Source organism: Callorhinus ursinus, unplaced genomic scaffold, assembly GCF_003265705.2.
Source record: "Callorhinus ursinus isolate GAN/ISIS: 27379988/994484 unplaced genomic scaffold, GSC_fseal_2.0 scaffold58, whole genome shotgun sequence".
NCBI lineage: Eukaryota > Metazoa > Chordata > Mammalia > Carnivora > Otariidae > Callorhinus > Callorhinus ursinus.
The window spans coordinates 6,807,404-6,834,591 of NW_027397120.1; the positions used below are offsets into that span (position 1 = coordinate 6,807,404).

Genomic DNA, 27,188 nt, shown 5'->3' on the forward strand with positions numbered 1-27,188 from the left:
CAGTTTTGTAGGGTAGAAGTCCATCAAGGTTCTCACTGGGTTAAGATCAAGGGGTTGGCAGGGCTGTGTTCCTTTCTGGAGACTCTAGGAGAGAACCCATTTCCTTGTCTTTTCAGCTTTTAGGGGCCACCCACATCATTCCTTGGCTCATGGCCCTCCCTCCATCTTCAAAGCCAACAACACTGCAGCCCTCTAACTATAATTGGGAAAGGTTGTCTGATTTCAGGGCTCTCGAGATTAGATTGGACTCACCAGGATAGTCTCCCTAGCTGGAGGGCTTTAACTTGGTGACGTCCTCAGTCCCTTTTGGCCTTCAGAGTACTCATTCCCAGGTTCCGGGGATGAGGAGGACATGCACATCTCTGTAGGCTGTGATTCTGCCTAGTACATCCATTGAAGGATCAGATGTGGAATTTGAGATCAAGAAAAATCAAGAATAATTTCAGATTTTTTGGTCTGAGCAATTGAAAGGAAGGAAGTCATTGACTTGGGAGGACCAGGTTTGTGGCTTTGGGGTAAATATCGGGAGCTCAGTTTAGGGCATTCTGAGTTTGAAATGCCTGTTATATATCCAAGTTGGACGTGATGAGTCGGTAGTAGAACACATGAGACTGAAGTTCAGGGCGAGGATTGACAGCACATGCAAGTGAGAGTCCTCATATGGGAGGCATCAAAGCTGTGAGACTGCAGGAGACCACACAGGCCCCGTCTGATTTCCACAAAGTCCTCACGTTGTACATTTGAGAACTTGATAGGTGTGAAGAATGTATTGTTGGTAAATTGAACATGGAGAAAAATGCAGAAGAGGAATATCAAACAGCGAAACCTAATCCAGAGTTTCTCAGGACAGATTTCACAATCTTGTTTTACTTAATCCCTTGCAAACTTTACCTTTTCTGTGAACTGTGTTTCTAGAATTAACTGCACCAGAACCAAGGATCGCAGTGACTAAGACATAGCTCATCTTACATCAACTTCTGATTCTTTCTTGTTGAGGTAGTTTCATGTTACATTAGATCTATATTATTTTTCATAAATGCTCATTTAAAAGTTGTAATAGACTCACTTCAAAGGGCAGTCCTTGACAAATTATGCAGTCTACAATTTATATGGAAGAAAGCTTTGAGAAGGAGCAAATACCAACCTTTCAGGTTCTTGTAGTGGAATGTAGCTGATACTGCTAACAGAACAATTCTTATTAAATTTTATTTCGAGTGGCATGTCACCTACCATATTTGTTTTCCCTTACTGGTACTACTAAATTTGCCAAAGGCCAAAACATGGATCTCTTGTATGTATTTAATTACCTCTAAGAAAATACTGACATGGGTCACACCAGTAGCAGAATAAATGTGGAGAGCTGTTGTCTATCGTGAAAACTCCACCACTGCCCCCTCTAAATCTGGGACTCAAACCATCGAACAACAGAAAGTCCCTCTGAGTCATGAAAATAGATCATCACGAACTTCATAGCGCTGCCCCTCAGACTCACTGGATTCAATATAGAGCCCTTTGAGGCCTCAACCTTTACAAGTATTTCTGTCCAACAAGCCTAACTGGTTTCTAACATGCTGGGTAGGAGAGCAGGTCAGAAAATCAGAGGAGGGCTCCACTAGGTAAGCACACGGACCACAGTGTGACGTGGGTATAGAATCCCTGAGGAAAAGCGGGGCTCCAGACCAGTCTGGCCTTTGATCCCTGGACACTTCAAGGGAGTCTGAGGACATCATTCTGTTTAGGAACTGATGTAATGGTGACCCTGAGTCACGAAGAGAAAATTAGATCATTTTAGTAGGCAGAGAGGTCTGGTTATCTGTTGCTGCCAAGACCAACACCCTGGAACGTAGTAGCTTCCAGAAGCGGTGACCGTGTGTTCCCTCTCACGGTTCTTTGGGTTGACTGGGTGGCTGTGGGTGCTGCTTTTGCTGGGTGTTGTGTTGGCTGGGCCGTGGTCATCTGGAGACTTGACCTGGCTAGAACCATCTTCTGTGGCTTAACCCACGTGGCATGTCTGTGCTTTCTGCCAGAGGAAGCCCAGTTTTGGTCTCTGCCCAGTAGCCTCGCCCTGTGGCCTGGGTGTCTCACAGAACGACAGCTGGCTCCAAGAGGGAGTGTTTCAGGCATGTGAATGCCTTGGAAGTGGTTCAGCATCACTTCACTGTATTCTTTGGATTGTAGTGATTCGCAGGGCCAGCCCAGACGAAGGGGAGAGGAAGTAGACTCCACCTCTCCAGGGGAGCAGTGACAGAGCATGTGTGGCCATCTTTAATCCAGCCTAACAGAGAAGTGGGTGATGGAGCCGTACAGTGTACGTGTGTGTGGTGAAGGGGCCAGGTGACGCTTCCATCTCTAGAAAGATGACTGTTCAGAAAACTCGGCTCTTTCCTGATGGTTCAAAGTGGTCTATACTTTATAAATAAGATTTTACTTTAATTACAAGATTATTGCACCTTTAGGGAGTATGATAAAACTAAGAAAAACATTTCAAGGGTGTTTATTTGGTAAAAATAATAGCTGTGTTTTTTTAGGTAAAACAGTTCAGAAATGGTACCTATGGCAATCATTGATCATAATAACAGCAATTTACCTGTAGAATGAGAACCTCTAGAAGGGATTCTAATCAGAATAAAGGAAAAATTGAATATAAAACCAAATGTTAACTTCTCTTAAGCAGTGGAATTTTCTGATTCTTAGATAACTTCTTAAAGTCATCTTGTCCTGTGATCTCAAGCCAGCGTGTTTCTTGGAGCTGTTCTGTGGATCTGGTCTCACCCATGGGAGCAGCAAAGAGCTGTGATGTTAATCCATACTACATTTGTGTTATTACACCATTCTAATTTTGAAACAACTTTCAGAATGACTTTTGAAGAACCCTACCTTTGAGGAGCTTAAACATCCTTTCTCCCATCCCTCTGGTTATTCATTTCTCCCTCTTTTGGCCTATTTGTGTGTGAGTTTGTAAAGTCTTGGTCCTGACCTCAAAGTATCCTTACATGTGTTATTAACTGAAGCCCTGAGGAGGCACTCAACAAGTGTTTCTTGAGCGTGTGAGTGTTTCCCTGGGGCCTGGCTTGAACAGTGAAGAAGCCTTTTTTTTTTTTTTATTACCTAGGATAAGGAGCTAGCCCTGTGAGCCAACTAACCATCTAAAGCGATAGTTAAATAAATGAGGTGCTGTAAAAAGAGTAATTTGACAATATCATGAGTTACAGATTATGCTTTGTTCTTTTTTACTTGAGTTTCTCTGTATTTTTAGTTTTCACCTGGTTAATGTGAAAGGGGCTTATTCCCAGCAATATTGATTGGATTTTAAAAAATCAGGATTGAAAGATCACTTACCTGACTTGTAGGGAATAAGTTACTGGTGTAAATTTGCCCTTGCTTGGGTAGTTTCTCTTCATTTAAAATAAATATTTTCCGGGCGCCTGCGTAGCTCAGTCAGTTAAGCATCTGCCTTCAACTCAGGTCATGATCTTGGGGTCCTGGGATCGAGCCTCATGTTGGGCTCCCTGCTCAGCGCGGACTGTGCTTCTCCCTCTCCTCTGCCCCCTCCCCCCAACTTGCTCTCTCTCTCTCTCTCTCAAATAAATAGATAAATGAAATCTTTAAAAATAAATAAATGTTTTCTTCTGTTGTCGCTTGAATTAGATATTTTGGGATCAAGACCCTGGAATCTCAAGAAATATGCTTGAGGCTTCTGGTTTGATTAAACAAACAAAAGACCTTATTAATAAAAGCTAGCTATAGCCTCCAAAGGGAAAAAAAAAATAAATCCACTTCCCTCACCTGTCATTGTAGACTGGCATAAGCAAATCTAAATGAAGTTTTTAAAAACATTCTCCTTTAAGCTAGAGGGTTTCTTAATTAAAACAAAATAGACTGTCCTGTAACCAGGTTAGGGGAAGACTCACTGGCCTTCAACAGTTTTCCCCGTTACAGGATCCAGCATCTCTTTTGTCATGGGGTTAGAGACCATGTGATAGAGCTTCACAGCCACCACATCCCCGGCTCGCTGTCGAGAGCACCAGGTCCAGTGTGGAACTGTCCCCAAGCTGGCCAGGAGAAAATTGCAGCTGACCAAACTTGAAGAGCTAGCCTGAATTACTCCTAGTCTTTCGAAGAGGCAGCAGAAATGACAGGCAATAACCAGCTCGCAGAAAAAAGCCCGTTAACGCTTTTGTTTTGAAGGCCTGTGCTTTTTCTTTTGAGCGTCTCCTATGTGTACCTGATTTTCCTTCTTATGTTCGTGTGTTTGTAGGGTGGTGTGTGGCCAGTCATTTAACGTGCAGAAGAGTGCTTACGTGAGCCGGTACCAGAGGCAACACAGCAAAGAAGACCGGATGCAGATCTAAGGAATTAACTTGCTAAGACTTTGAGCTGAAGTCTTAGCGATTGAGGCGCTCAAGTTTGTATCCGTAGACTCTCAGCGCTGTTTGCAGTGGCTTTTTGTAGGAACAGCTTGACTGTAGGATGCCGGCTACTTAAGCTCACTCTTGGACAGGATGGAAGAGCAGGGACTGCGATGCCCAGGCTCTGCCTCTGAGAAACGCTACTTCCCCGAGTCCCTGGATTCCAGTGATGGGGATGAGGAGGGGGTTTTGGCTTGTGAGGATTTGGAACTTAACCCTTTTGATGGACTGCCATATTCGTCGCGTTATTACAAACTTCTAAAAGAGAGGGAAGATCTTCCAATATGGAAAGAGAAATACTCCTTTATGGAGAATCTGCTTCAGAATCAAATTGTGATCGTTTCAGGAGATGCCAGATGTGGCAAGAGCTCTCAGGTGAGTAGGCATTACGAAATACCATTTGCTTTATGTATTGTACTTTTTTATTACTTAAATAAGTGCAAAGTCAGTGTTCAGTTTTAATAGTGATATCTAAACCAAAAAAAAACAAAACAGAACAAAAAAGAGCATTAGCGATTCAGGCACAACAATTAAGTTACGTTCCTAGTTTTATTTCTTAAAGCCAGCTGAATAACAGTTAATTATACCTATGGGGATATTGTGTTTAGTGTGCCAGTAAATTTTCTCTAAAATGCTAGATAAAAATCCGTTCAAATTATTTCATGGCTTGTATTACATTTAAAGGATATGATAGGTGTTATTTGCCTGCCACAGGTTTGGGGATTAATTGTCATGTTCATGTGCCCAGCAGTCTGATGATCGGCGAGGTATTTGGTCATGCTTCAGGGTGAAGCTGGTTAAATCACAGAAATTCAACAGCAGAGAAAATTTTTATTTTCCAGACTGTAAGAAATAAGTGAGTGGTCAAATATCATACTGGCTCAAGGTCCTACATTTTGGAATCTAGTATGGAGGATAGAATTAGGGTAGTTAATGAAAACATAATGTCCAGGCTACTCTTATACCTGAACTTCTAGATTTGATTTTAGTAGTATCTTTATTTTGGTTTTTAAATTCTAAAGCAAGCAGTATTTTTATTACGAAATTCATGTATGGATTCTTGCAATGTAAGAATTAGAGTGGACCATAAAGATAATCTGACAGAACGCCTTCATTTTTCAGATGATGAAACTGGCCCAGAGGGATTTGATAATCTGTGTAATGTCACACAACTTCCTAAGCTGCAATTCCAAGAATACTTTCTACTGTACATTACCACGTTCAGGTTATTTGTTACCTCTGAGGCTTACTTGTTCTAACTTGAAGAGAGGAAGGATGGACAATAGGTGGTTTTTCTTAGAGCTGCCGGTGTGGAGCGTTTGCTCTGAATTGTTATTTGTTACAGTGAGTTGTTACAATGAATGCTTTTGCTTTGTCAGCAAGAAGCTACTGTTGAAAACTGGGTATAATATTCCTGGTTTCTGTGGACAAATGGCAAGTTAAAAATCATTTGAAGTTGTTATTTTGCAATAATTCAGACTTAGGAAAAGTTGCAAAAATAGGACAAAAGATTTTCCATACGTTGTTCACCCAGCTTTCCTAAGTGTTAATATTTTACATTTGCTTTATCATTCTCTCTCTTTCCATGCACACATGCACACACACAGACATGTACAGTTTTTATTCTGAACTCTTTAAAAGTTAATGATATGATGCCCTTTGCCTCCAAATACTTCAAGTAAGTATTTACTAAAAACAGGGCACAGCCATACTGTAATTTTCAAAGTCAGGAATGTAGAATTGACATTTCATGATTACCTAATGTACAGGTATTCAAATTTCATCACTTCCTACTAGTGTCCTTTATAATAAAGTATTTTTCTGGTCTAGAACCCAATCCAAATTACATTGCATGTAATTTCCATTTCTCTTTCGTCACCTCTCCTCTGAAACAGCTGCTCAGTTTTTCCTTGTCCTTCATGACCTTGACATTTCTGAGGAGTACCGCTAGGTGTTTTGTACAACATCCCTCAGTTTGAGCCTGTCTGACATTTCCTTAGGATTAGATTCTAGTTACGCATTTGCAGCAGGAAGATCACGCAAGTGCCCTGGTGTCCTCCTCGGTGCATCCTATCAGGAGGCATAATAAGATTTCTCCCCTGATGTTAATTAAATTTGATAACTTGGTAAGGTGGTGATTGTCTTGTTCTTCATCGTAAAGTCACTGTCTTCCCCCAGCATTTAAAAGCTGTGGGGAGGGGCGCCTGGGTGGCTCAGTCGGTTAAGCGTCTGCCTTCGGCTCAGGTCATGATCCCAGGGTCCTGGGATCGAGCCCCGCATCGGGCTCCCTGCTCAGCGGGGAGTCTGCTTCTCCCTCTCCCACTCCCCCTGCTTGTGTTCCTGCTCTCGCTATCTCTCTCTCTCTGTCAAATAAATAAAATCTTAAAAAAAAAAGCTGTGGGGAGATTCCTGTACCCACTGCCTAAGAAATAAGACACTGTTATTCTCAGAGGCTGTCTGTGTGGCCCTTCCCCGTACTTTATCCTCCTTCCTCCACAAACTAACTTGTATTAATCATTTCTTGCTTTTCTTTATAGCTTCACCGTGTTTTTTGGTTAAAAACGCTATTATTTTGGTTAGCCAGTTTTTCACTATTAAATGAACATATTGTGTTCTTCTGAGACCAGCTTGTCTTGCCCAGGTGTTACTGACATTCAGCCATAATAGTGATGCTCTAACTTGTCAATCAGACTCACCTGGAAGCCTTCCAGAACCGACTTGCCACTCCACCCCCCACCCTACCTCAGTTTCTAATCCAGTAGGTATGGGGAAGAGAGCTTGGGTGATTAACAAACCTGCAGGTGATGCTAATGCTGGTGGTCTTGAAACCATGCTTTGAGAACCACGGATGATTCTGATGCTTTATAGCTGGGCATCCTTTGTTTTTCCTTTTAATGACATCCCATTGTGAGAATATACCAGTTTATATATCCATTCTCCTGATGATGGGCACTTGGGTTGCTTCCAGTGTTTGGCTATTCCAGCAGTGTTGTGATGAGCATTTTTGGTTGTTTTTTGTTTGTTTGTTTTGTTTTTTAAAGTAGGCATAGAGCCCAATGCAAGGCTTGAACTCACAACCCTGAGATCAAGACCTGAGCTGAAGAGTCAGACACTTAACCGACTGAGCCACCTGGGTGCCCCCTGATGAGCATTTTTGTATAAATCTCTGTTAAATATTTTCAAGAGTTTTTACACATTGGAATAAAAAAAAATCAGTGTTTCACTTAAAAAAAAGTAAAATAAAAGATATGGGGAGATACTTAGAGACTATGTAAAGTATGCTTCTCGTCATGCGTTTGCCTGCTTGTTTTATTTAGCATCCTTAGATCATTCTTTGACGTTATTACACTGGTGGTAACCAAATTGGTGATTTTTCTAATTCTGACATTCCTTTTACATTTAATATTTGGAATTCTTCTGAAAAGCTAAACTTCCTCTTTGTTATTTATCTGTTCATTTATTTCAATGTGGGCTCATAATACTATCTTCTATGGATTATAACATTACTCAGCCCATTTATTTTGTTTCTCAAATTGTCCCTGATATGGCCTGTGGGAACCCCTTCAGGATGACTCCTGTGTCCTTCTGACATGCCCCCTGGTTCTTGAGCACTTCTTTGCTCTTTCCCAGTAAGACATTTCAGGCTCCACTAGTGTCTCTGTTCCAGTCTTAGAAATAGCCATTTTTCTCAAGGAGCCCTGCTTCCTTTTAGTGGAGAATTGTACTTAGAAACCAAGATGGGGACACTAAGTGGCATTGCCATCGGCTTGTTATTGCTTCCAGGCCCTGTCAGTTAACAGAGCAAGGAAGTAAATGTGGGTGGGTGATGTATGGCTACCCCCTCTCGCTACCTAACTCTGCTTCTCTGTCTCTAGCTCTTTCTGTTTCTCTTTCCCATGTATTTCTCTCTATATATATATTTATTTTTATTTCTCTCTGTGTGTGTTTTAAAAACCACAAATTCATGCTGTTGCCTCTGGTTCCATGTCCATACCACAAGGTTCATTGTTTTTGCATATTTCCCATGTGTAACTCTCTTCTCTAACTGTGGGAAACCTGCCACTTGTTATTCGCGACAGCTTTACTTGTTCAGTCTTAGAATACATGCTCATAATGTAGTTTCAGAATTGCTAGCCCACACTTTTGGCTAAAAAAAAAATTAAATATATACTCCTTGAGTTTTCTTTTAGAATTTGTGATCTTTAAAGACAAGGATTATCATACATTTGTAATATGTTAATACCTAGCAGTGGTTTCTCCTGTCATCTTTGACTTCTCAACCATTTTCACAAATAATGCTTGTTTTCTGTTAATTGGGAAGTCAGTGTGTATCTACAGGGTGGCAGAAATCAAAATAGTACTCAAATGATGGGAAAATGGGCCAATTCTAAACTAATTTAAATACTGGGAGCATTGGTGGTTTTCTCAATTCTGGAAACAACCTGGTTATTTTTTACAGAGAGCTTCCAAGACTATTTTGCTCTTCAGAGTTTTAAGCCTTTCAAACAAAAGTTTGTCATTAGACCCAAGCCTTCTAAAGAAGACCACAAATATTTTGCAGGATCCTAAAAATTTCATCTCTCTTTGGTCCAGCTGGAGTTTTGTGACTGCCCTAAGGAAAATAGGACAACCTTTCATATATTTCTAGAGCCTTTTCCTATTGCCTTTTTTGGGGGCAGCTTTATAAAAAAGCTTGAAAGAGAATGAAATATTTTTAGAACTGTCTATTTTATTTGCATCTCCTTCTCTAGCTTTTGTCCTGAAATTTCCCAGGAAATGGATGGGCTAGTGAGGTGGATAAGCATGATGTGCCTGAGACTTCACCTGCATTAAGAAACTATATGGTATAGAACATCTCCACCCTATTAATTGAGTAAACATGCCGACCGTTTTCTGCTGGTAGATTCTACCTGTGTTCACTCCATGTCAAGATATGTACAAATTATGATATCCAGGGACATGGACATATAATTCGGAAGGGGACCCACTCCTTAGTAATGTATCCTGATATAGTACCTCACCTCAGGTAGCCTTAGGAGCATGCTCAGGCACAGGCACTTTGCAGGAATGTTTTTGTAAGGATTCATACCTTTGGGTGAATCAGTGGTCCTGAAGGTTCCTTCCAACTTTTGGATTCCATGGTTGTGGTACTGGAATAAGAGTGAGAGATCAGAGCCTTGGCACTGGCTGCAGCCCCCGTGGTCCTAGAAAGCGGAAGAGGAACCAGGCTGGCACGGACAGAGGAGTGATGGGAAACGGGGGCTTGTGAGGGCCTTTGGGACCAGGATGTATTAACAGGAGTAGCGCTGTGTCTCATAGATGACTTTTGTCTCGCTTCATTTATGCACGTATCCATTCAGTGAGCTGAGACCGTCTCTGGCAGTGGGTGCAAGGACAGGAAGTTCTACACGGATGTGGCTGTCCTCTCGCCCCAGTGGCAGCCGTGGGCCCGCACACGGATGCCGCTGCCGCTGCTGCTGTCCCAGATCGGGCCCACCTGCGGACCCTGAGCCTCAGCTCCCCCAGGCCCAGCCGCCGGCCTCTAGGCCTGTTGCCTGGAGAATGGAGCATCTTTGCTTCACTTTGAATTTGTACAACTTGTAGAACTCCAGCCACTAATTTAAGCTGATGAAGCCTTGATGTAGATTAGATTCTGGTTACTCAGAAGACTCCTCTTAACCTACTCTCATGCTGCAGATGGGCCAGAGTCCTGGTGATCTGCTTTCAGGCAGGAGACAGGAGCTGGGGACGCACATTTTTACTGTGCACTCTTAACACTGATTGCCTTGCACACCCCAGAGGCAGCCGAGCTGGACTTTGGGACAGAGCGGGGGCATGTTTCAGGCTTTAACACCCTCGGCACATCACATGGTCCAGGAAGTGGCATTTAAAAAGTTGGGTTGAGAGAGGGACGCCTGGGTGGCTCAGTCAGTGAAGCGTCTGCCTTCGGCCCAGGTCATGATCCCAGGGTCCTGGGATCAGCCCCTGTGTTGGGCTCCCTCCTCGGCGAGAAGCCTGCTTCTCCCTCTCCCACTGCCTCTCTCCCTACTCATGCTCTCTCTCTACTCCCCCCCCAAATAAATAAAATCTTTTAAAAAAGAAGAAAAAATGGGTTGAGGGAGTTTGAAACAATTGTGAGGTGAGTTCTGAATGAAAATATTTGCAGTTGTGATTTCTAGTAGACAGAGTTTCTAGACCAAACATACAAATTTGGGGGTTGTCTATTGCCCAGACTCCCAGATAAGTGTGTAAATAGGTTTATTTTTGTCGTGTGTTAAAAGAGCAGTTAGCTCTTCCCATAAGTGGCCCGAGGTGACCTCTGAAAATGGTTCGCTATTCGCTTGACCCAGAAAACCCTACAAAATCATGCAAATCTAGAGGTTCAAGTCTGCGTGTTCACTTGAACACACGTGAAAGTGCCGAGGCCATCAAAGGTGTGCAGATCCGAAAAGCCACCAGGTAGCTGAAGGATGTCACTTTTCAAAAGCAGTGTGTGTGCCACTCCGTCGCTGCAGTGGTGGAGCTGCTCTGTGTGCCCGGGCCAAACGGTGGGCTGCACACAGGGTCGGGGGCCCAAGAAGAGTGCTGAAAAATGCAGAGAGTCATGCTGAACGTAGGGGTTTAGATGTCGATTCTCTGCTCACTGAGCGTGTGCAGACGAACAAAGCCCCCAAGATGCGGCCTGGAACTTACAGGGTTCGTGGTTGGATTTACCCCTACATGAGCTCTCCCTACCACACGGAGTGATCATCCTGACTGAAGAAGACCAGATTGTTCCCTAAACCAGAAGAGGAGGTTGCACAGAAGAAAAAGCTATCCTAGAAGAAACTGAGGAAACAAAACCTTGTGGGCCCGGGAGTAAATTCTGCATAGAATAAATGCAAAAAAAAAAAAAAAAAATGTTTTCTATTTTGTTCACCAGATTGTACAGCTTTTGCTAAGTTCTTTTTTTTTCTTTTAATTTTATTTGATAGAAAGAGCACAGCAGGGGGAGTGGGAGAGGGAAAAGCAGGCTCCCCACTGAGCAGGGAGCCTGAAGTGGGGCTCGATCCCAGAACCCCGGGATCATGACCTGAGCCGAAGGCAGACGCTTAACCGACTGAGCTGCCCAGGTGCCCTTTTGCTAAGTTCTGAAGTGTTAAGGCACAAAGTACTAGTACTAGCACAAACACTAGTACTCAGTGTTTCTCTCTGCAAAGAGTAAAGCCAAATGATTTACAGAAAGGTGTAGGTAGTTAAGCTGTCCAGGTTCTTGTGGTACCAACTTATAATACGTTCTGGATGCCAGGGGGCAGGGGACCATCTTTCGCAGAGAAACCATAGAGTGTGGAATGAACTCTCGAACAGGTGTGTAACTCATTGGTAAGAGGCTAAGATATAATGGGACAAAGAAAAAGCCACTCCCAGAGGGGAATCAGAATCAGGCCACAGAAGGCCACAGTGTTTATTGTTGGCACAGAGAATGCAGGCGTGCCCTGTGACGCTGTAATTCTGGTATCCCTGGAAATGATGAAATGTCCACATTTCTAGCAGTTGCTGAATCATACTTTTTTCAGCCAATACTTTGAGTTTGCTAAGGTATCACACTTGACAATGGGCCTTGGTTGGCTTAGTAATTCAGAAGGTGCATAAAGCCAGAGGAATTGTACTGAGCAGGACAGGCGAGTTCATATTTCCCTTCCCGTGTGTGAACGTCACTCGTTGCTACCGTCCGTGTGTAACTGTTCCCCCCAGGGGCTGTGTGTCATGGGCACTTAGAGCGACACTTGAGTGGGCTCTCTGCAGTTAGCCGTGGCTTGCGCTCCACTCGTCATTCGGCTGCGTCAGCAAACATCCCCACACTAAGCACAGTATGCATGTGGCCAGTCTTTCACTGGTTATTTTAACGGATATAATTTAGAGGAGCTGTTCCCACTTCTGAATTAATTTTTTTGCCTCGTAGGTGAAATAATTCGCTCAGTTGGGGGGGGCAAAAAAGGACAATGAAGACTGTTGGATTGTTAGATTGTTGCACTTCCAGACCTTTATGATATTTATACCATTATAAATGCCCTGTACTAATCTAGTCTTGCAGCATTTGTTTATATGAGTAGATAGAAAAGAAATGCAGTCAAAATCCCAATCAGTAGGGTGGGAACGTGGCCCGTAATTGTTTGAATCATGTAGCATTCCAGACTTTGAAAGCCAGCTGTCCTGGATCGTAGAATAACCATACCGAATAGATTCAAGTGTTGTAGCGAAACTGGATGGTATAATTTCAGCAACAATTCTCCCTGTGTAAAACAGTGCGGGTGGTCATCATAGTGTTGGTGTGTCGACACTGTCATTAGCCTGGAAAGAGTGATTAAACATGTTGACAGCTGAGAGTCTCGTGGCTTCCCTTGCCACCTTTGTATGAAGATCTTGGAAGCAGCTGTGTGTGGTGGCAATCACGACAGGTGGGAAGCGGGAGGACTGAAACCAGTTGGGGCTGGGCTGCCCACCGGCAGTAGGACTCGGGTGAGGCACCCTTCTAAGACTTTGCTCATGTGTAAAATGAGAGTGTGGCGGACGTGCCTTCCAGAGATTTCCTCCAGCTCTGAAATCCTGTGATCCCTACGCCTGCCTCGAGCTCCGGCCCCTCGTCGCTCCTGGCCTGTTTGTCAGTTGCTCTCAAGTTAGCTACACCTGGATGTGCACCCTTAACGACCCGACCTAACACTTGCCTCACTCACGAAGGTCGAAGGTCGTCTCCCTCCCCTCCTAGCTCCTTGCTCCCTCACAAACACACCCTCTGCTGTTTAGCCTCATTCATTTTATTTTATTTTACTTTCCAGTTTTCTATTCTTGATGGTTGGTGATACCATCACCCTACTATTCTTAGTTAGAAATCTTAGGATATTTGTTTCTTCTTATGCATAGTTACTCAGCTAGTGAGTACCACTCATGCTTCCTTTGTAGTTAATGTCCCTTGGTTTGATTACTTCTAAGTTCTGAGTCCAAGCCTTTTCCTTTTCTTCCTCTGATTATTAGTATGATATCCTTAACCTTCCAACCATCCAAATATTTATTATCCCTATTATGTGTGTCAGGCCCTCTGTTAAGGATTGGGGAAAATATGAACCACACACATCCAGCTTAAGGACTCTCCAGTCTAGTGAGGAGACAAAAATTCAAACAAATGGTTTTATTTTATTTTATTTATTTTTATTTGAGAGAGAGAGAGCATGAGCAGGCTGAGGGGCAGAGGGAGAAGCAGACTCCACACCGCGCAGAGAGCCTGACCCCGGGATCATGACCTGAGCCGAAGGCAGACGCGTAACCAACTGAGCCACCCAGGTGCCCCTCAAACAAATGGTTTTAATACGGTTTTCACAAGAATGATATTTAAAGTCTCAGCTAGACACATAGAGAGTGGACCGTGATATGAAGGGAATCAGGTTAAAAAGTAAGGGTTTGGCAAGAATTAACAAATTACTTGCTAGGGAATGAGGGGACAGAAAATTTTGTGTGAAAAAAAAATGAAAAATTTATGTCAATTCCCAGTGGGGTGATCTGGTGACAGTGAAGCAATTCAAGGTAGAGTATACAGAATCATAGGCTTTTAAAATATTTTTGGAAGGTATAAGGAATTTGTTGATTCATCAAATATTGAGTAAAATTACTTGAGATTATTTGGTGACCAAGATAGACAGGTCTCTGGTCTCCCCGAGCTCATAGTGTGGCAGGCCGGGTGGACACCAGGAACAGACCAGCAGCTGCAGGAAAGGGTCATCAGTGTATGGTCGTTGGGTAGTGCCCTGTGGGATCCAGGTAAGCCTTGTGGAGCAAATGTCCCAGGAGCTTAGACTCGAGGGTAACTCATCCCTTCAACCCATTTTATGGAGAAGAAACTGAAGCTTAGAGATATTGTGATTTACAAATAACCAACTAGTTGGGGCGCCTGGCTGGCTCAGTCAGAAGAGCATACAACTCTGTATCTCAGGGTCGTGAGTTCAAGCCCCACCTTGGGTGAAGAGATTACTAAACAAACAAACCAAATAATAAACTAGTAGCAAGCCAGGCCTGGAAGTCTGGACTTTGATCCCTGGAGTGCCTCGTCGTTTCCTGCTGTGCCCTGATTCCACATTTTCTGGGTGCAGTACCTTAAACCTTCGTCTTTCACAGAACAAAGTGGGTGCTGAATAAATTAATTACTGATTAGTTTTCAACCTGTTGACAAGGCTGACACCTATCTTAAAATGAAGGAACTGCATTTGCACTATTAATCCTTAGGGATTAGCATTCCATAGCAGTTCATTTTGGAGTTACTTATGATTTCTGGTTATGTTTATTTTTCAAATTAGAGTGAGGATTATAATCTAAGAGTTCTATGATGGCTCTACTAAATAGAAAATCTCAAAATAATTAAACATGTTAAAACCTTTAAGTACCTTAGATCTATTTAAAAACCTTCTTGGAATGATTTATTTTAAAGACACATGTAACAAAGCATGGCTTACTGACAGTACCTAAGGTTACAGCATACAGATGAAACAAGTGCTTTCTACTCTACTCATTATTACACAAATGAACTTGATAAAGCCAATTGCTCTATAATACATTTTCAGTAAAAGGGATTTTTAATATAAATGACTCAACAGCAGCCTTGGCATTGACTCTTTCCAAATCTGGATGGATTGGTTGACTAGCTCAGTGGGCTTATTTTACATCGTATTTAGATGTTAAATGCTGGTGTATTTTAGCTTCTATTACCAGGGAAATGTTGAGTAGGCTTATCTGGTTATTTTGTTATGATCATTTAGGTTTAAATGTGCATGCTTTAATTTGGAGCCACTATTTTTCATCAAAATGCTATTTAATATTTACATTGCTTAAAACATAGTAGTTGATACCAGAAGCCATATTTTTTTTAGATTTTTACTTAAATTCAACCTAGTTAACATACAGTGTAACCAGAAGCCATATTTTTGATGGAGCTGTCTTGTAACCGGGAAGAAAATAACAGTCTGTAAATACATGAGTCTTTTCAGAAACCCAGCTGAGGTTAAAATTTTTTTTTATTTTGCTTTAATTTTTGTCTGCATTTTTTTTTCATCTAGAGAAAGTCAAACTTTCCCAGTCCCTGCTAACCCTTAAACTTTTTAATAGGAATGATTCTGTGCATAAGCACAGATGGTTTAGATTTTCACTGAGTGAGATGTAATGTAGCCCACTGGTGATTCACTGGTGGAAGAAACAATTACTTATGAGATGAACCCTGGTCTTTTGGTGGTTCTCCCAGAGGAAGCTGATCCTGTCTCATTTTCCCCGTGAAAGGTTCCTCAGTGGTGCGCCGAGTACTGCCTCTCCATCCACTACCAGCACGGGGGTGTGGTGTGCACACAGGTCCACAAGCCCACAGCGGTGCAGCTCGCCCTCCGCGTGGCAGACGAGATGGATGTGAACATTGGCCATGAAGTTGGCTACGTGATCCCCTTTGAAAACTGCTGCACCAGCGAAACCATCCTGAGGTGGGTGTGGGGAGCTTGGGTCTGCTGTGCCTGATGATGCTCAGCTTGTGTTCTGCAATCCTAGAGGAGCGTGTTCTTGTGTTCTACATTTTAGACATCTATAATGTGTCCTGGTAACTGGTCGCTCCGTCTCCAGCCAGACGTGCACTGGTGGTTTTCCTACACGGACATCATCAGGGATTTCTTGTCTAAACTTCTTCTGTATCTCCCCATAATCCTCAGGGAAAAGGTATGACTTGTTAGGTTGGACCCCAAGGCCCTCAAGCTTGGGCTTCTCAAGCTCCTCATGGTGGGTCCATACAAGTTATCTGTGCAACAGCCAAGCTGCCACATACGTGTGGTCCCCTTGTGCCCCTGCGCCCTCTGCTTGGAATGCCGATGGCTCTTCTGGGCTTGGCTAATTCCTTCTAGGCATGCAAGACCCCATGCAAGGGTCACCTGCTCCAGGAAGGCTTCCCTTCACCCTCCTAAGGTACTGTACCTTAGAAAATACTCGGCCGGACCTCTATAAAACTTGGTACCAGCCTCCATCGTGGCAGGTGTGATCAGTGTTTGTCTAACTCTACTTTTCAGAGTTTTATAGGTTCCAAGGATCCTTCTCAGTAGCTACCACAAGTCGAGGGAGAAGGGCATCTTTTTATCTCTGTTTTTAGCTTCACTGTGAGATTTCCTTCGCAGAGGGTTCTAGGAGCTTAGCACACAGAGGAAAAGAGAAAAGAAAAAGGATAATTGAAAAACAGTGCTCTGGGCCAGTGTTTCTCAAGAAGTTTTATCTCATAGCCCACCTAGAAAGTGAACGTATCTAACAGCACCTCAAGGAAATGGTCAAAGCTGCTTGGCCATCCCAAGGGCTTCAGCTGCCCCAGGCACTGCCTGACCACTCCAAGGGCTGAGGAGACAAGTGTCTTAGGAACAGTGTATCTGCACATCTGTAGCTCCTTTATGTGACACACCATTGGGGAGGCTCTGCTCTAGTGTAACAGGGATGGTGTATACGGTGTGGTGTGGTACAGTGTGGTGTGGTACGGTGTGGTATGGTGTGGTGTGTGGAACTGTGTGATGTGGAACTGTGTGGTGTGGTGTGGTATGGTGTGGTTTAGTACTGTATGGTGTGGTATGGTGTGGTGTGTTATGGTGTGGTATGGTGTGATGTATGGTACCGTGTGGTATGGTATGTTGTATGGTGTGTGGGATGGTATGGTGTGATGTGGTATGGTATAGTGTGGCACAGTGTTGTATGGTATGATGTATGGTGTAGTATGGTATGATGTGTGGTAGGGTGTGGTTTGTTGATGTATGGTATGGTGTATGGTGTAGTATGGTATAATGTGGTGTGGTATTGTGTGGTATGGTGTGGTACTGTGTGGTACGGTGTGGTGTGGTGTGGTGTTGTATGGTATGGTGTATGGTGTAGTATGGTATGGTGTGTGGTGTGGTGTGATATGGTTTGGTGCAGTGTGGTGTGGTATGGTGTGGTATTGTGGTACGGTGTGGTACAGTGGTGTGGTGTAGTACGGTGTGGTGTGGTATGGTGTGTGGTGTTGTGTATGGTGTGGTATGGTATGGTGTGTGGTATGGTGTGTTTGGTATGGTGTGGTGTGGTGTGGTGTATGGTATGGTGTGTGGTGTGGTATGGTGTGGTGTGGTGTATGATATGGTGTGTGGTGCGGTGTGGTGTGGTGTGGTATAGTGTAGTACAGCGGTGCTGTGTCTTGCTTTCTCATATCCCCAGCATCTGACATGATTGTTTCATAGAGAACATTCAACAAATTTGCTAGTGGAAAGAAGGAGTAGTGCCCTCTCCTAGCTAGCTAGAGAGCCTAGAGCCTCTAGTGGTAAAGTCTGGAGACTTTTCCCATTCAGAAAGGCCATGTGACTCATTTGGTTTGTACTAAGCTGCTTTTCTTCAAATGTTTATCTTCAAAAACAGAAGACACAGGTGTTCAGGCTAGTGTTAAACCGTAGGGAATCTTTCCATCAACAGCGATAGGACTTGAACTTCTTGAAGATCTGTCACCTTCTGCTTTTATAGCCACGGTGTCCCCGAGTCATCAGATCAGTAAATATGCATAAACTCTCTATTATGAAAATGATCTATGGATGATACAGATTAACTAGGTAAAAACCTCCCTGCTGGAGTTGGAGAGGGCAGGACATCCTGACCCAGAAGGAGTGAAGGATCCCTAAGCTTGACAGATTTCATTCTTTATCCTTTACATTTTGAAGTGGCCTTTCAGATGGTCATGGTATTAATTAAAGGACAATTCTGACTATAGTCTAAAGTTAGTATAGGTATTTTTATATCTTTAATGCCATCTAGACTTTAAAAACCTTTTGGCAGGAACTTTTGGATGTAGTCGCTTTTTAAATGAAATATTACAGTATTGTTAATATGGATCAGGTGTATATTTGTTTTTTTAGAAAGCCACAGAGATAAATAGTTGTGGAGAAATCTAATAATGTTGTCAGAGTAGGTCGAAGACATATCTCTCTCTGGGACTTGGCTTCCATGTGATTATTTTCTGGAAACCCCTCCCCCCCTCCCCCAAGCATTCAATCGTGACAGCCAAAGGAAGGGCTACAATTTATGTTGAGCTTTTTTGAGTCCTTACCTGCATGTAGCATTCCCTCTGAGTATGGACAACAGCTTTCGGCTGTGGGGCCGCTGAGGCGCAGGTACACCTCTGGAGGCGGTGGGACTTGGTGGCCTACCTTGGCCCCAGCGGGTTCTGCTTCTGCTGCCTTGGCCGGGGGGCCTGGCCCTCACACTGTCTTTTGTATCTGCACTTTGCCATTATTCTCGTGGCTGGGACACTGTTCGTTCTTCTCCTGGCTGACAGCCCCCAGCCAGTGCAGAGTCAGCAGGTACTCTGATTTGTTGCGAACAGAGTTTGACTCGCAGCAGAGAGGCTCAAACTAGTGAAAAGCCCCGTATGACAAAAGAGAGTGGCTCCCCCATCTCCCTCCTGGTATTCTGTGCTCTGAAGAGGAGGCAGCACGGCTGTAAGAGGAGTGTCCCCACCACTTGTTCCCCTGAGCCCCTCACAGGCCACCTGACCGCGCCAGGCTCAGGCTTCCTCGTCCGTAAGATGGGGTGCTTACTCTGCCTGCTCACGGGGTTGTTGTGAGGGCAAAATGAGCTAATCCGTGGGGCTGACAAGGGTGAGCACCTTGTACACGTTGGCTAAATTTTCATTATCTAGGTAAAGCGGAACCAGATGCATTTTCTTAGAGATCTGTGCTAACCATAATTTTTAAAAAGCTCAGATTGAATAGCTATTTAAATGAGAGGCTTTAAAGTGACCTGTTGATTATGGAAGGCAGTGTTCTATGCTTGCTATTGTCTTCTTCATTTTCTTTGTAACCCCTTAGTATCTAATTTATCAGGCATGTGATAGACCCTTAGTAAATATCATCTTTATGCCTAGTACCATTTTTTTTGGATGTTGTATATAACATCTTAATTCTTTTGTAAGCTTTTTTGTGACCTTTTTTGAAACAGTGGGTACCTAAATATTATATACCTAAAAATCTCTCAGCAGGTATCCAGAGTTGTAGAAGTGACACATAAATTTCAAATATGCACCCCCCAGAACATAGATTTTGAAAGAATTACTTGTATTTTCATTCAAGGTCAAATTCAATACATTTAATTTTGGAAAATATTAATAAAACTATCCTATATTTTATTTTTAGCTTTCAGAAAGTCTGTTTTAGGAATTTGAAATATAAACTACATTTCCTGAAACCTTAGCAATCTTTTTTTTTTTTTTAATAGTTATCAGGAGCAGCACTTTTTAAAGCACTGTTCACATGGTCTTAGTAACACAAAGGTAGGAAGTAGATCTCTGTGTTATGGAGAAAATTGAAGGTTTGTATAGTTTTAGGATTGAGCCTTAGTATTCCCTTAGTGTTACATGATCATCTGGAAGGCCCAGGCCTTGCTGAGTCTAGCGGAGTTTTAAATAAGTCACCACCTTCCTCTTTTTAATGAAGCCTCGGTGTATTTCCATAACACGCCGCATCCTCCTGGCAGAGAGCATTTCTCCCTGTAAGATCAGTGCTTAGATGAGTTTTTGCTGAGAAGGGAATAGATTTGATTTCTAACATGAAGGAAGTAGCACAGATTTAAGTAATTTGTTTTGAGACCAGAGTTGGTACTAACGTGTGATGACGTCACACTAACTCCTCAGAGAGAGGGTGTAGCCGAGGCATTTGTGGTGGTGTTTGGAGTCTCCAACTTTTCATGAGGGCCTCTGACTTTCCTACTGCTTCTTCGTAGGTATTGTACGGATGACATGTTACAGAGAGAGATGATGTCCAGCCCTTTTTTGGGCAGCTACGGGGTCATCATCTTGGACGACGTCCATGAAAGAAGCATCGCCACTGACGTGTTACTCGGACTTCTGAAGGATGTTTTACTGGCGCGCCCGGAACTGAAGCTCATAATTAACTCCTCGCCACACTTGATCAGCAAACTCAGCTCTTACTACGGAAATGTGCCTCTCGTCGAAGTGAGGAAGCAGCACCCTGTGGAGGTTGTGTACCTGAGCGGGGCTCAGAAGGAGTCTTTTGAGTCTATTTTACGCCTTATCTTTGAAATTCACCAGTCCGGTGAGAAGGGGGACATTGTAGTCTTTCTGGCCTGTGAACACGTAAGTCATATTCTGACCTCACAGAGTCATCGGATTCCTTTGGGGGGAACCTTTTAACCTCGTTGGGAAGCTTTTAATAATTAACATCCAGGTGTCCATTTATCAACTCACTGTTTGAATATTTGGTTCCAACACACCTTTTGTTTGTTTTTTTTTTTTAAAGTACTCGAGAAACCATGCCAGCAGGGTAAATAAGACGGGTTCTGAGCAGAGGACACGGGAGGGCCTGTGAAATCACAAGCTGTGAGAGCAGGGGACAGGGGAGGTGCTCGGGACTCCACAGTGGGGGTCTCCAGAGCTCTTGGGCCGGGTCTCAGGCTGCCCAAGATGCCCAGCCCCTGCTGCGCCCGCATGCTTGGATGGTCTTGGAGAGAAGATGCATGCTGACCCCCATCACCCTCTCGGTGGTCTCCCGTGTGACCAGGAGTGTTTGCCGCAGAGGAGGACTGTCCCCTAAGCACTTGACCTAGGGCGAAGGAACAAAAAAAGTTCCCACAGATGTTTCTACAATAGTCAGTGGGGTGTGAGGCAGAAAAATAAAATTTATAGCATACCCAGAAGGCTTTCTTCCTACACTGGGCTCCTCTTCTTAAAAGATGAATGAAAGAAAAATCTGACTTGGATTCTAGATGTGTTTTCAGACAATTCGAAATGTATAACTGAGCATCTGTTACTGCTTTTACATCCTCAAGATGCCATTTGGGGTTGCTTTGGATTTTGTTTTTGTTTTTAATTGCAGCTATACAGTGGCCCTACTTCCCTTCTAGTACTCTGTTGGCTGAATCCAGAAGCCTCCACAATCTCAAGAATTATACCTTTCTTCTTAGAGACTAATTTCCTGGTCTTTATTTTCCTACCCATCATCTTACTCAGTAAAAGTACTAGTTTTTGGACCATGACCCAAATATGTAGTGATTCCAGTGACTAAGCAGAAACCAAAAAGGAAGTTGTTTGGTATTGGCTTAGCCACCAGCTGAACAAAGACAAGTATCTCAGCTCTCCATCAGAATCTGAAGTTTCACATGCTTTCAGAAATACTCATAGAAGTATTTATTCTGTTTTACATTCAGAGCATGAAGGATGACTGACCCTCTTAGCTTCAGGAACTTTAGACAGATTTTACCTGCTTCCATAAAGAAAGTAATTTAAAATCTCAGATACATGATAACTATAGCATGTTTATCAATTTTTCATGTATAGATTATATAATTTGTTCTTTTACCTATTACAGTGATTTATTCTATTATCATTTCCTAATCCTGCATGATTCAAGATAGTCCTGAGGAAAGTAATAAAATGATTAAGCAGCCAAGAGAAGGATTTATGAGGACGATTAAAGATTCTCAGTGTAACCCAGAGAAGCCTTAGAGAAAGGGAAGAATGGCAGAATTAGCCAGTGTCAAAGTCAGTCGCTAGGTGAAAAAGAAGACCTAAGTTTCTGGAAGGGGGCAGTATAATTAAAACTGATAGAATGAGTAGTCCTTCTTCAAGTCAGAGTAAGCAAAAATTCCCAAATGGATTTTTTTTTAAGATTTTATTTTAGAGAGATTGGGGGAGGGGGGAGCAGAGGGAGAGAGACATGCTGAACGCAGAGCCTGACACAGGGCTCCATCCCATGATCTGAGCCGAAATCAAGAGTTGGGGCTTAACTGACTGAGCCACCCAGCCGCCCCCCAAAATGGATTTTTGAAAAATAAAGTTCATAACAGAATTGGGGATAGTGGATGGTCTTAAGAAAGGTAGTTGATTCTTATAAGTTTAATATAAGTTATAATTAATGACATGGTGACTTTTGAAATGTCAGACTTTAGGAGATGCATTTTTACCCAGGCTGGTAGTCTCACCCCAGGGCTTACAGAGGCATATAATCTTTCATGAAGTTGGACCAGAAAGACATTTCCTGTTAAGAAACCATAGTCTTGTGATGTTGGGCAGGGGCTGCAGGTCTGACCCGGGTCCTGGGGTCTCTGCAGGAGGCTCCCCAGTGTCCACAGGCTCACGGCAGAGGCCTGGGTTGTCACCATCATGCTGGCTTCAGCATACCTCTGCCAGACCAGTTTTCCCTCCCAGTTCAGCTCTGAACTCCACAGCTGGTGTCTGCTTCTCCCCGCCTCCCCGCTAACAAACTGGACACAGTTCGTCTCCTGATGGACATTCCTCTTTTCTTCTTTACCACTTAGATCAGCGTTACCATTAAGATATTCCTCTCATGGGGCATCTGGGTAGCTCAGTCTGTTAAGCATCCGGCTCCTGACTTCGGCTTAGGTCATGATCTCTGGGTCGTGGGATGTTGGGCTCTGTGGGGAGTGTGGAGTCTGCTTAAAGTTCTCCCTCTCCCCTCCATGCCCCACCCCCACTTGTGCACACTCTCTCTCTCTCTCTCTCACAAAAAAAAAAAAGAAAAAACAAAACTTCTTTCCTGTGGTCTTGCAATTTGTCTCTTTGGAAAATTTGCCTTGCTCTGAAATCCATGTTAACACTATTGATCATTTTCCTCCCGTACTATTCGAAGCTTTCTTAATTTCTATATAAAACTTTCAAATCTGCCATGGCAGTTAAATGTCCTAGGAACGCAAGCAGCTAAGTACGTGAACAGAAACGTACTGCTTGTCATTTTTTATGTTAAGAGCTACATTTATAATTGTAGAAATACTCTGCAACATTTTGGGTCGGTGAGCACTCAGTGCCTCACATGTGCTGTAAGCGCTGGCCTTACCCCTCACCAGCTGTGGATTAAGTCCCCACGGCCCCGTGCTGCCCCACGTCTTCACACGTGATCGAGGCTTTGAGCCCTCTGTGTTTCTAGTTTCCTTATCACCTAACTGTCTTTTAACCTGGAAAAGTGAAATACGTTAAGTAGAGAACGAAGTTGAGATTTATGGTCCCATCAGCCTGATGACTGTGCCCCTCTAAACCATTCCAGAAAGGCACTGTCAGGTTGAAGGGTTCCTGGGAAGTGCTCCACGCGGTTCCGGGCCTTTCGTTTGGAGCCCAGGGATCTCCCTTCAGTGTGTCTTGTGCTTTCCATGGCTTTACAGAGCTCCTAGGAAGGCCCCCCATAGGTCAGTGCCCTGTACCCATTGGGGAAGAAGGAAATGAGGAAGAGGTTGGAAGCACCAGACACGTATGTTGAGCGTTTTTTTTTTTTTTTTTCAAATTCTGAAGGTTATGGCCTCAAAGCCCTGTCAGCTGAGCCTGAGGAGTCAACCACATACAGCATCCATTTCTATTTTGCTCCGCTTTTTTGCTTTTGAAGATTTGTTTTATGCCTTTTTCTTTCTCCATTCAGAACAAAACTCAACCCAACAACCCACCTACAACCAAAAAGGTTTAGTAACTAGAAGCAAATAAAAAAATGAGCGGCCCAAATGACCTTTTAACAGTATTCTAAGAGAATAAGAGAAACAATAAGCTGCACTGTTTGAGTGCAGCTTGAAGGTTTATTTTGAAAAATAATTGCTCACAGGGCGCCTGGGTGGCTCAGTCGTTGAGCGTCTGCCTTCGGTTCAGGTCATGATCCCAGGGTCCTGGGATCGAGCCCCGTATCGGGCTCCCTGCTCCGCGGGAAGCCTGCTTCTCCCTCTCCCTCTCCCTCTGCTTGTGTTCCCTCTCTCGCTGTGTCTCTCTCTGTCAAATAAATAAGATCTTAAAAAAGAAAAAAAAAATAATTGCTCACAAGTGCGCTGCTGGAATCCGTCTCCATCTCCAAGTCCAGTAGCACCTGTGGGCAGCCTGCTGGGAGGAACAGGGGATGTCCTGGGGGGTGCCAAGCTGCGGCCAGCGGCAGGGACGCACAGCCCACAATCCTGCTGTCCCTGTAATTTCTAACAGGCTGTTCTCACATAGATGGCGTGATCAGAATTATAAGTTTGTTCCAGTTGTCCCAGTCGGCAAGTTTTCATTCATTATGATCAACAGTTACACTCTGCTTGGTAGACCTCTGCCCCCAGGAAGCCACCTCTGTGGGACGCATACAAAGAAGAATGTAACTGGACACCTGCTCACGTGGAGGCCTCTGCCCCGCTTCCTGGGGCCTCCCTGCGGCTCAGGAATAACTTTCAGACAGCTCACCCATGATGCCATTTTTCCAGGCAGATCTGTCTACAAAACCCTTCTGTTAACCGTCTTCTGCAAGTGAATGAAGGAAGGAGAGTGAGTGAGCTACTGCACTGGAAAACGGAATAGGTCTTAAAACTTGAACGGTCATGGAAAGTCATCTTTTTTTTTTTTAGAATTTTAGTGAAATCTAATGAATGAAATGAGGCTTCTTCCATTTGGTAGTTTGTTGGGCCCTTTAGAAAGTAGAAATTTTAGAAACATAAATGAAAAAGGTGTAAGAATTAAGTGACATCTTTTTTATATGAGGTCTTAAAAAACTAGTTGTATTTGAGAAATAGAAAAATACTATCTAAAATGCCTTGCCTTTTGAGCATTTGACACTAGTTACTTCTGTATAGTTTTAGGGGAAATAATTTAGTTTTTTTTTTCAATGCATTTGGCAGTGAAACAATTTAAAAGGATATTTGTAAATGCCTGAATCATGCCAAGGTGTGTGAATTAGCAGTGAATATTTCCTGCCTACTTCATTGCACATATGCTGTCTTAAGGTACTAATGGGTCAAGACAACTTTCAGGGTGACCCAGAGACCCTGATTACAGAATGTGTATGTGTATATGTTTTTATTGGAAATCCAGAGGTTGTTTTATAATTCTCTACTCTGTCACCATCAGAGCACAGTGATGCATCATCACTGATGTGAAAATAACTTTGGTTTACCCGCCATTGGTAATGGATTTGAGAAAATGCATCAAGCTAGAAACATAGGATAAATGCATGAAGGCACAGGTAGTGCATTTCACAAGAGAAAAACCATTTTGGACTTAAAAAAGCAATGAAATTGTTTATAAATTATATTTAACTTCCCTAAAGAATTGTTCTTGTCCAGTTACATCTTTTCACATAATGATTCACATAAACGACACAGGTATTTCTTTCCTTAAAAACGTTATGCAGCTTTTGCCTATAGTTTTATTTAATTAGACATTTTTTTAGGTAATAAAGTAGTTTGTGACATGTTTATTCTCATGGCTGATGTTATTTTTTACTTTAGGATATTGAGAAAGCCTATGAAATCGTCTGTCAGGAAGGATCTAACTTAAACCCAGATCTTGGAGAGCTGGTGGTCATTCCTTTGTATCCAAAAGAGAAATGTGCATTGTTCAAGCCAAATGATGAAACAGAAAAAAGATGCCAAGTTTATCAGAGGAGAGTGGTGTTAACTGCTAGCTCTGGAGAGTCTTTGATCTGGAGCAACACAGTCAAATTTGTTATTGATGTGGGTGTGGAAAGGAGAAAGGTAATTATTGTCAAGTCGGTAAACCATCTGATCACTGTCCTTGGGTTCCTGCCACTATGTCCACTGGGAAGTGAGGATGAAGCATGGGATCTGGGGAGTCTCTGATTGGCTCTTGTGTGGAAAGAGAAAGTATTGCGAGTCTTGTTTAGCCGTTAACTGCCTTTCATTAGCAGGTAGGTAATCCCCAAACTGAGTTGATTGAGGTGCCACAGGAATACGTCTTTAGAAAAGACACAACTAACTAAAGCATAAAGATGGTGGTTCTCCTTGTCAGTGGTTTTTCTTAAGCTCTGGTGCTAGCAAGGCAAATTATTGGACTCCTAAACCAACCTTTCGCCAAGTCCATCCACCGAGTATTTTTGGTAGCCCCGTTATCAAAATGATTAGCCTCTTCCCTGAGGTGATTTACCAGAAATTAGTTTCAAGTACACGGACTTTAATCTTACCAGCTTTTAGCTTTAGTGTTGATATGATAAAATTCTATCCTAAAGTTTTAAAAATGTTTTTTATAACTACCTTTAAAGAAGAAAATTAGGAGGAAGGGAAGTAGGGTATCTCAAAGGCACTGGGACTTAAATCCTAGCACTTAGAACTGAAGGAACCTACCCAAGTATTGATCTGTTTCACCTTATTAGAGATTATGTATCTTTCATCCCTCGAGGAAACCGGGTCTTCTAAGTATCTTACTGCAACAGAGCAGTTCCAACCGTTCTGAAGGTTCCCTTGGAACCAGTTTGGGCTCTTACCGAATTAGTCCACCATTCAGAGAACCCAGGGCTATCACTTGCCCCCCTCTAACCCCCCGTAAGAAAAAAAAGCACTGTTGGTGCCATATGCAGTTTTTGTCTGAGCTGATACGACCGGAAAAGCTCAGCGTATATTGTCAAAGTCAGACTGCCGAGATCACAATTTGAATAGAACCTTGAAGAGACGCACCGGCCGATGATGATGCTTCCCTCCGTGTGGTGTATGCCGATCTGTTGTCATCACAGGGTCGTGCTTTGAGAAGTGACACCGCTAGCATTTCAGGAGATGGTGCAGAGGTCCCATATTTATGGAACCTACAATGAAAGCAGACAACTTGAAATCCATTTGTAAAGGCACTAGCAGTTTCTTTCTCAAGGCAAGTGAAACAATAATAAATATGGTCCAGAGAGAATGAGTCCGTAGCAGAGCATTTCACCAGGTGCTGCAAACCACACGCTCCCCTCCGGTACAGCGAGCCTGCGAAATCTTGAGTGATCTGATGCTAACGTTGCTGTCTCTCCGTTTAAA

General features: G+C 43.2%; 1 protein-coding gene and 1 long non-coding RNA gene across 4 annotated transcripts in view; one reads left to right on the top strand and one right to left on the bottom strand.

Annotated features, from left to right (window-relative positions):
- The window catches only part of DHX32 (DEAH-box helicase 32 (putative)), a 50,760-nt gene that overhangs the window by 9,681 nt on the left and 13,891 nt on the right, over nucleotides 1-27,188 (top strand). For 2 of the 3 annotated variants that reach the window (XM_073884676.1, XM_073884677.1), the window contains 5 exons: nucleotides 4,259-4,784; nucleotides 5,532-5,753; nucleotides 15,708-15,901; nucleotides 20,184-20,556; nucleotides 25,668-25,913. In XM_073884676.1, coding sequence (XP_073740777.1) covers nucleotides 4,503-4,784; nucleotides 5,532-5,753; nucleotides 15,708-15,901; nucleotides 20,184-20,556; nucleotides 25,668-25,913 — 1,317 coding nt within the window. In that variant the 5' untranslated portion in view covers nucleotides 4,259-4,502. The remainder of the gene's footprint in view (nucleotides 1-4,258; nucleotides 4,785-5,531; nucleotides 5,754-15,707; nucleotides 15,902-20,183; nucleotides 20,557-25,667; nucleotides 25,914-27,188) is intronic. The other variant, XM_025880010.2, reaches the window with a different exon arrangement.
- LOC141371146 (uncharacterized) lies at nucleotides 24,157-27,034 on the bottom strand. The gene is made up of 3 exons (XR_012375865.1): nucleotides 26,520-27,034; nucleotides 24,628-24,684; nucleotides 24,157-24,516 (listed from the first exon to the last, which is right to left on the bottom strand). It is a non-coding gene; the product is annotated as an uncharacterized lncRNA (long non-coding RNA).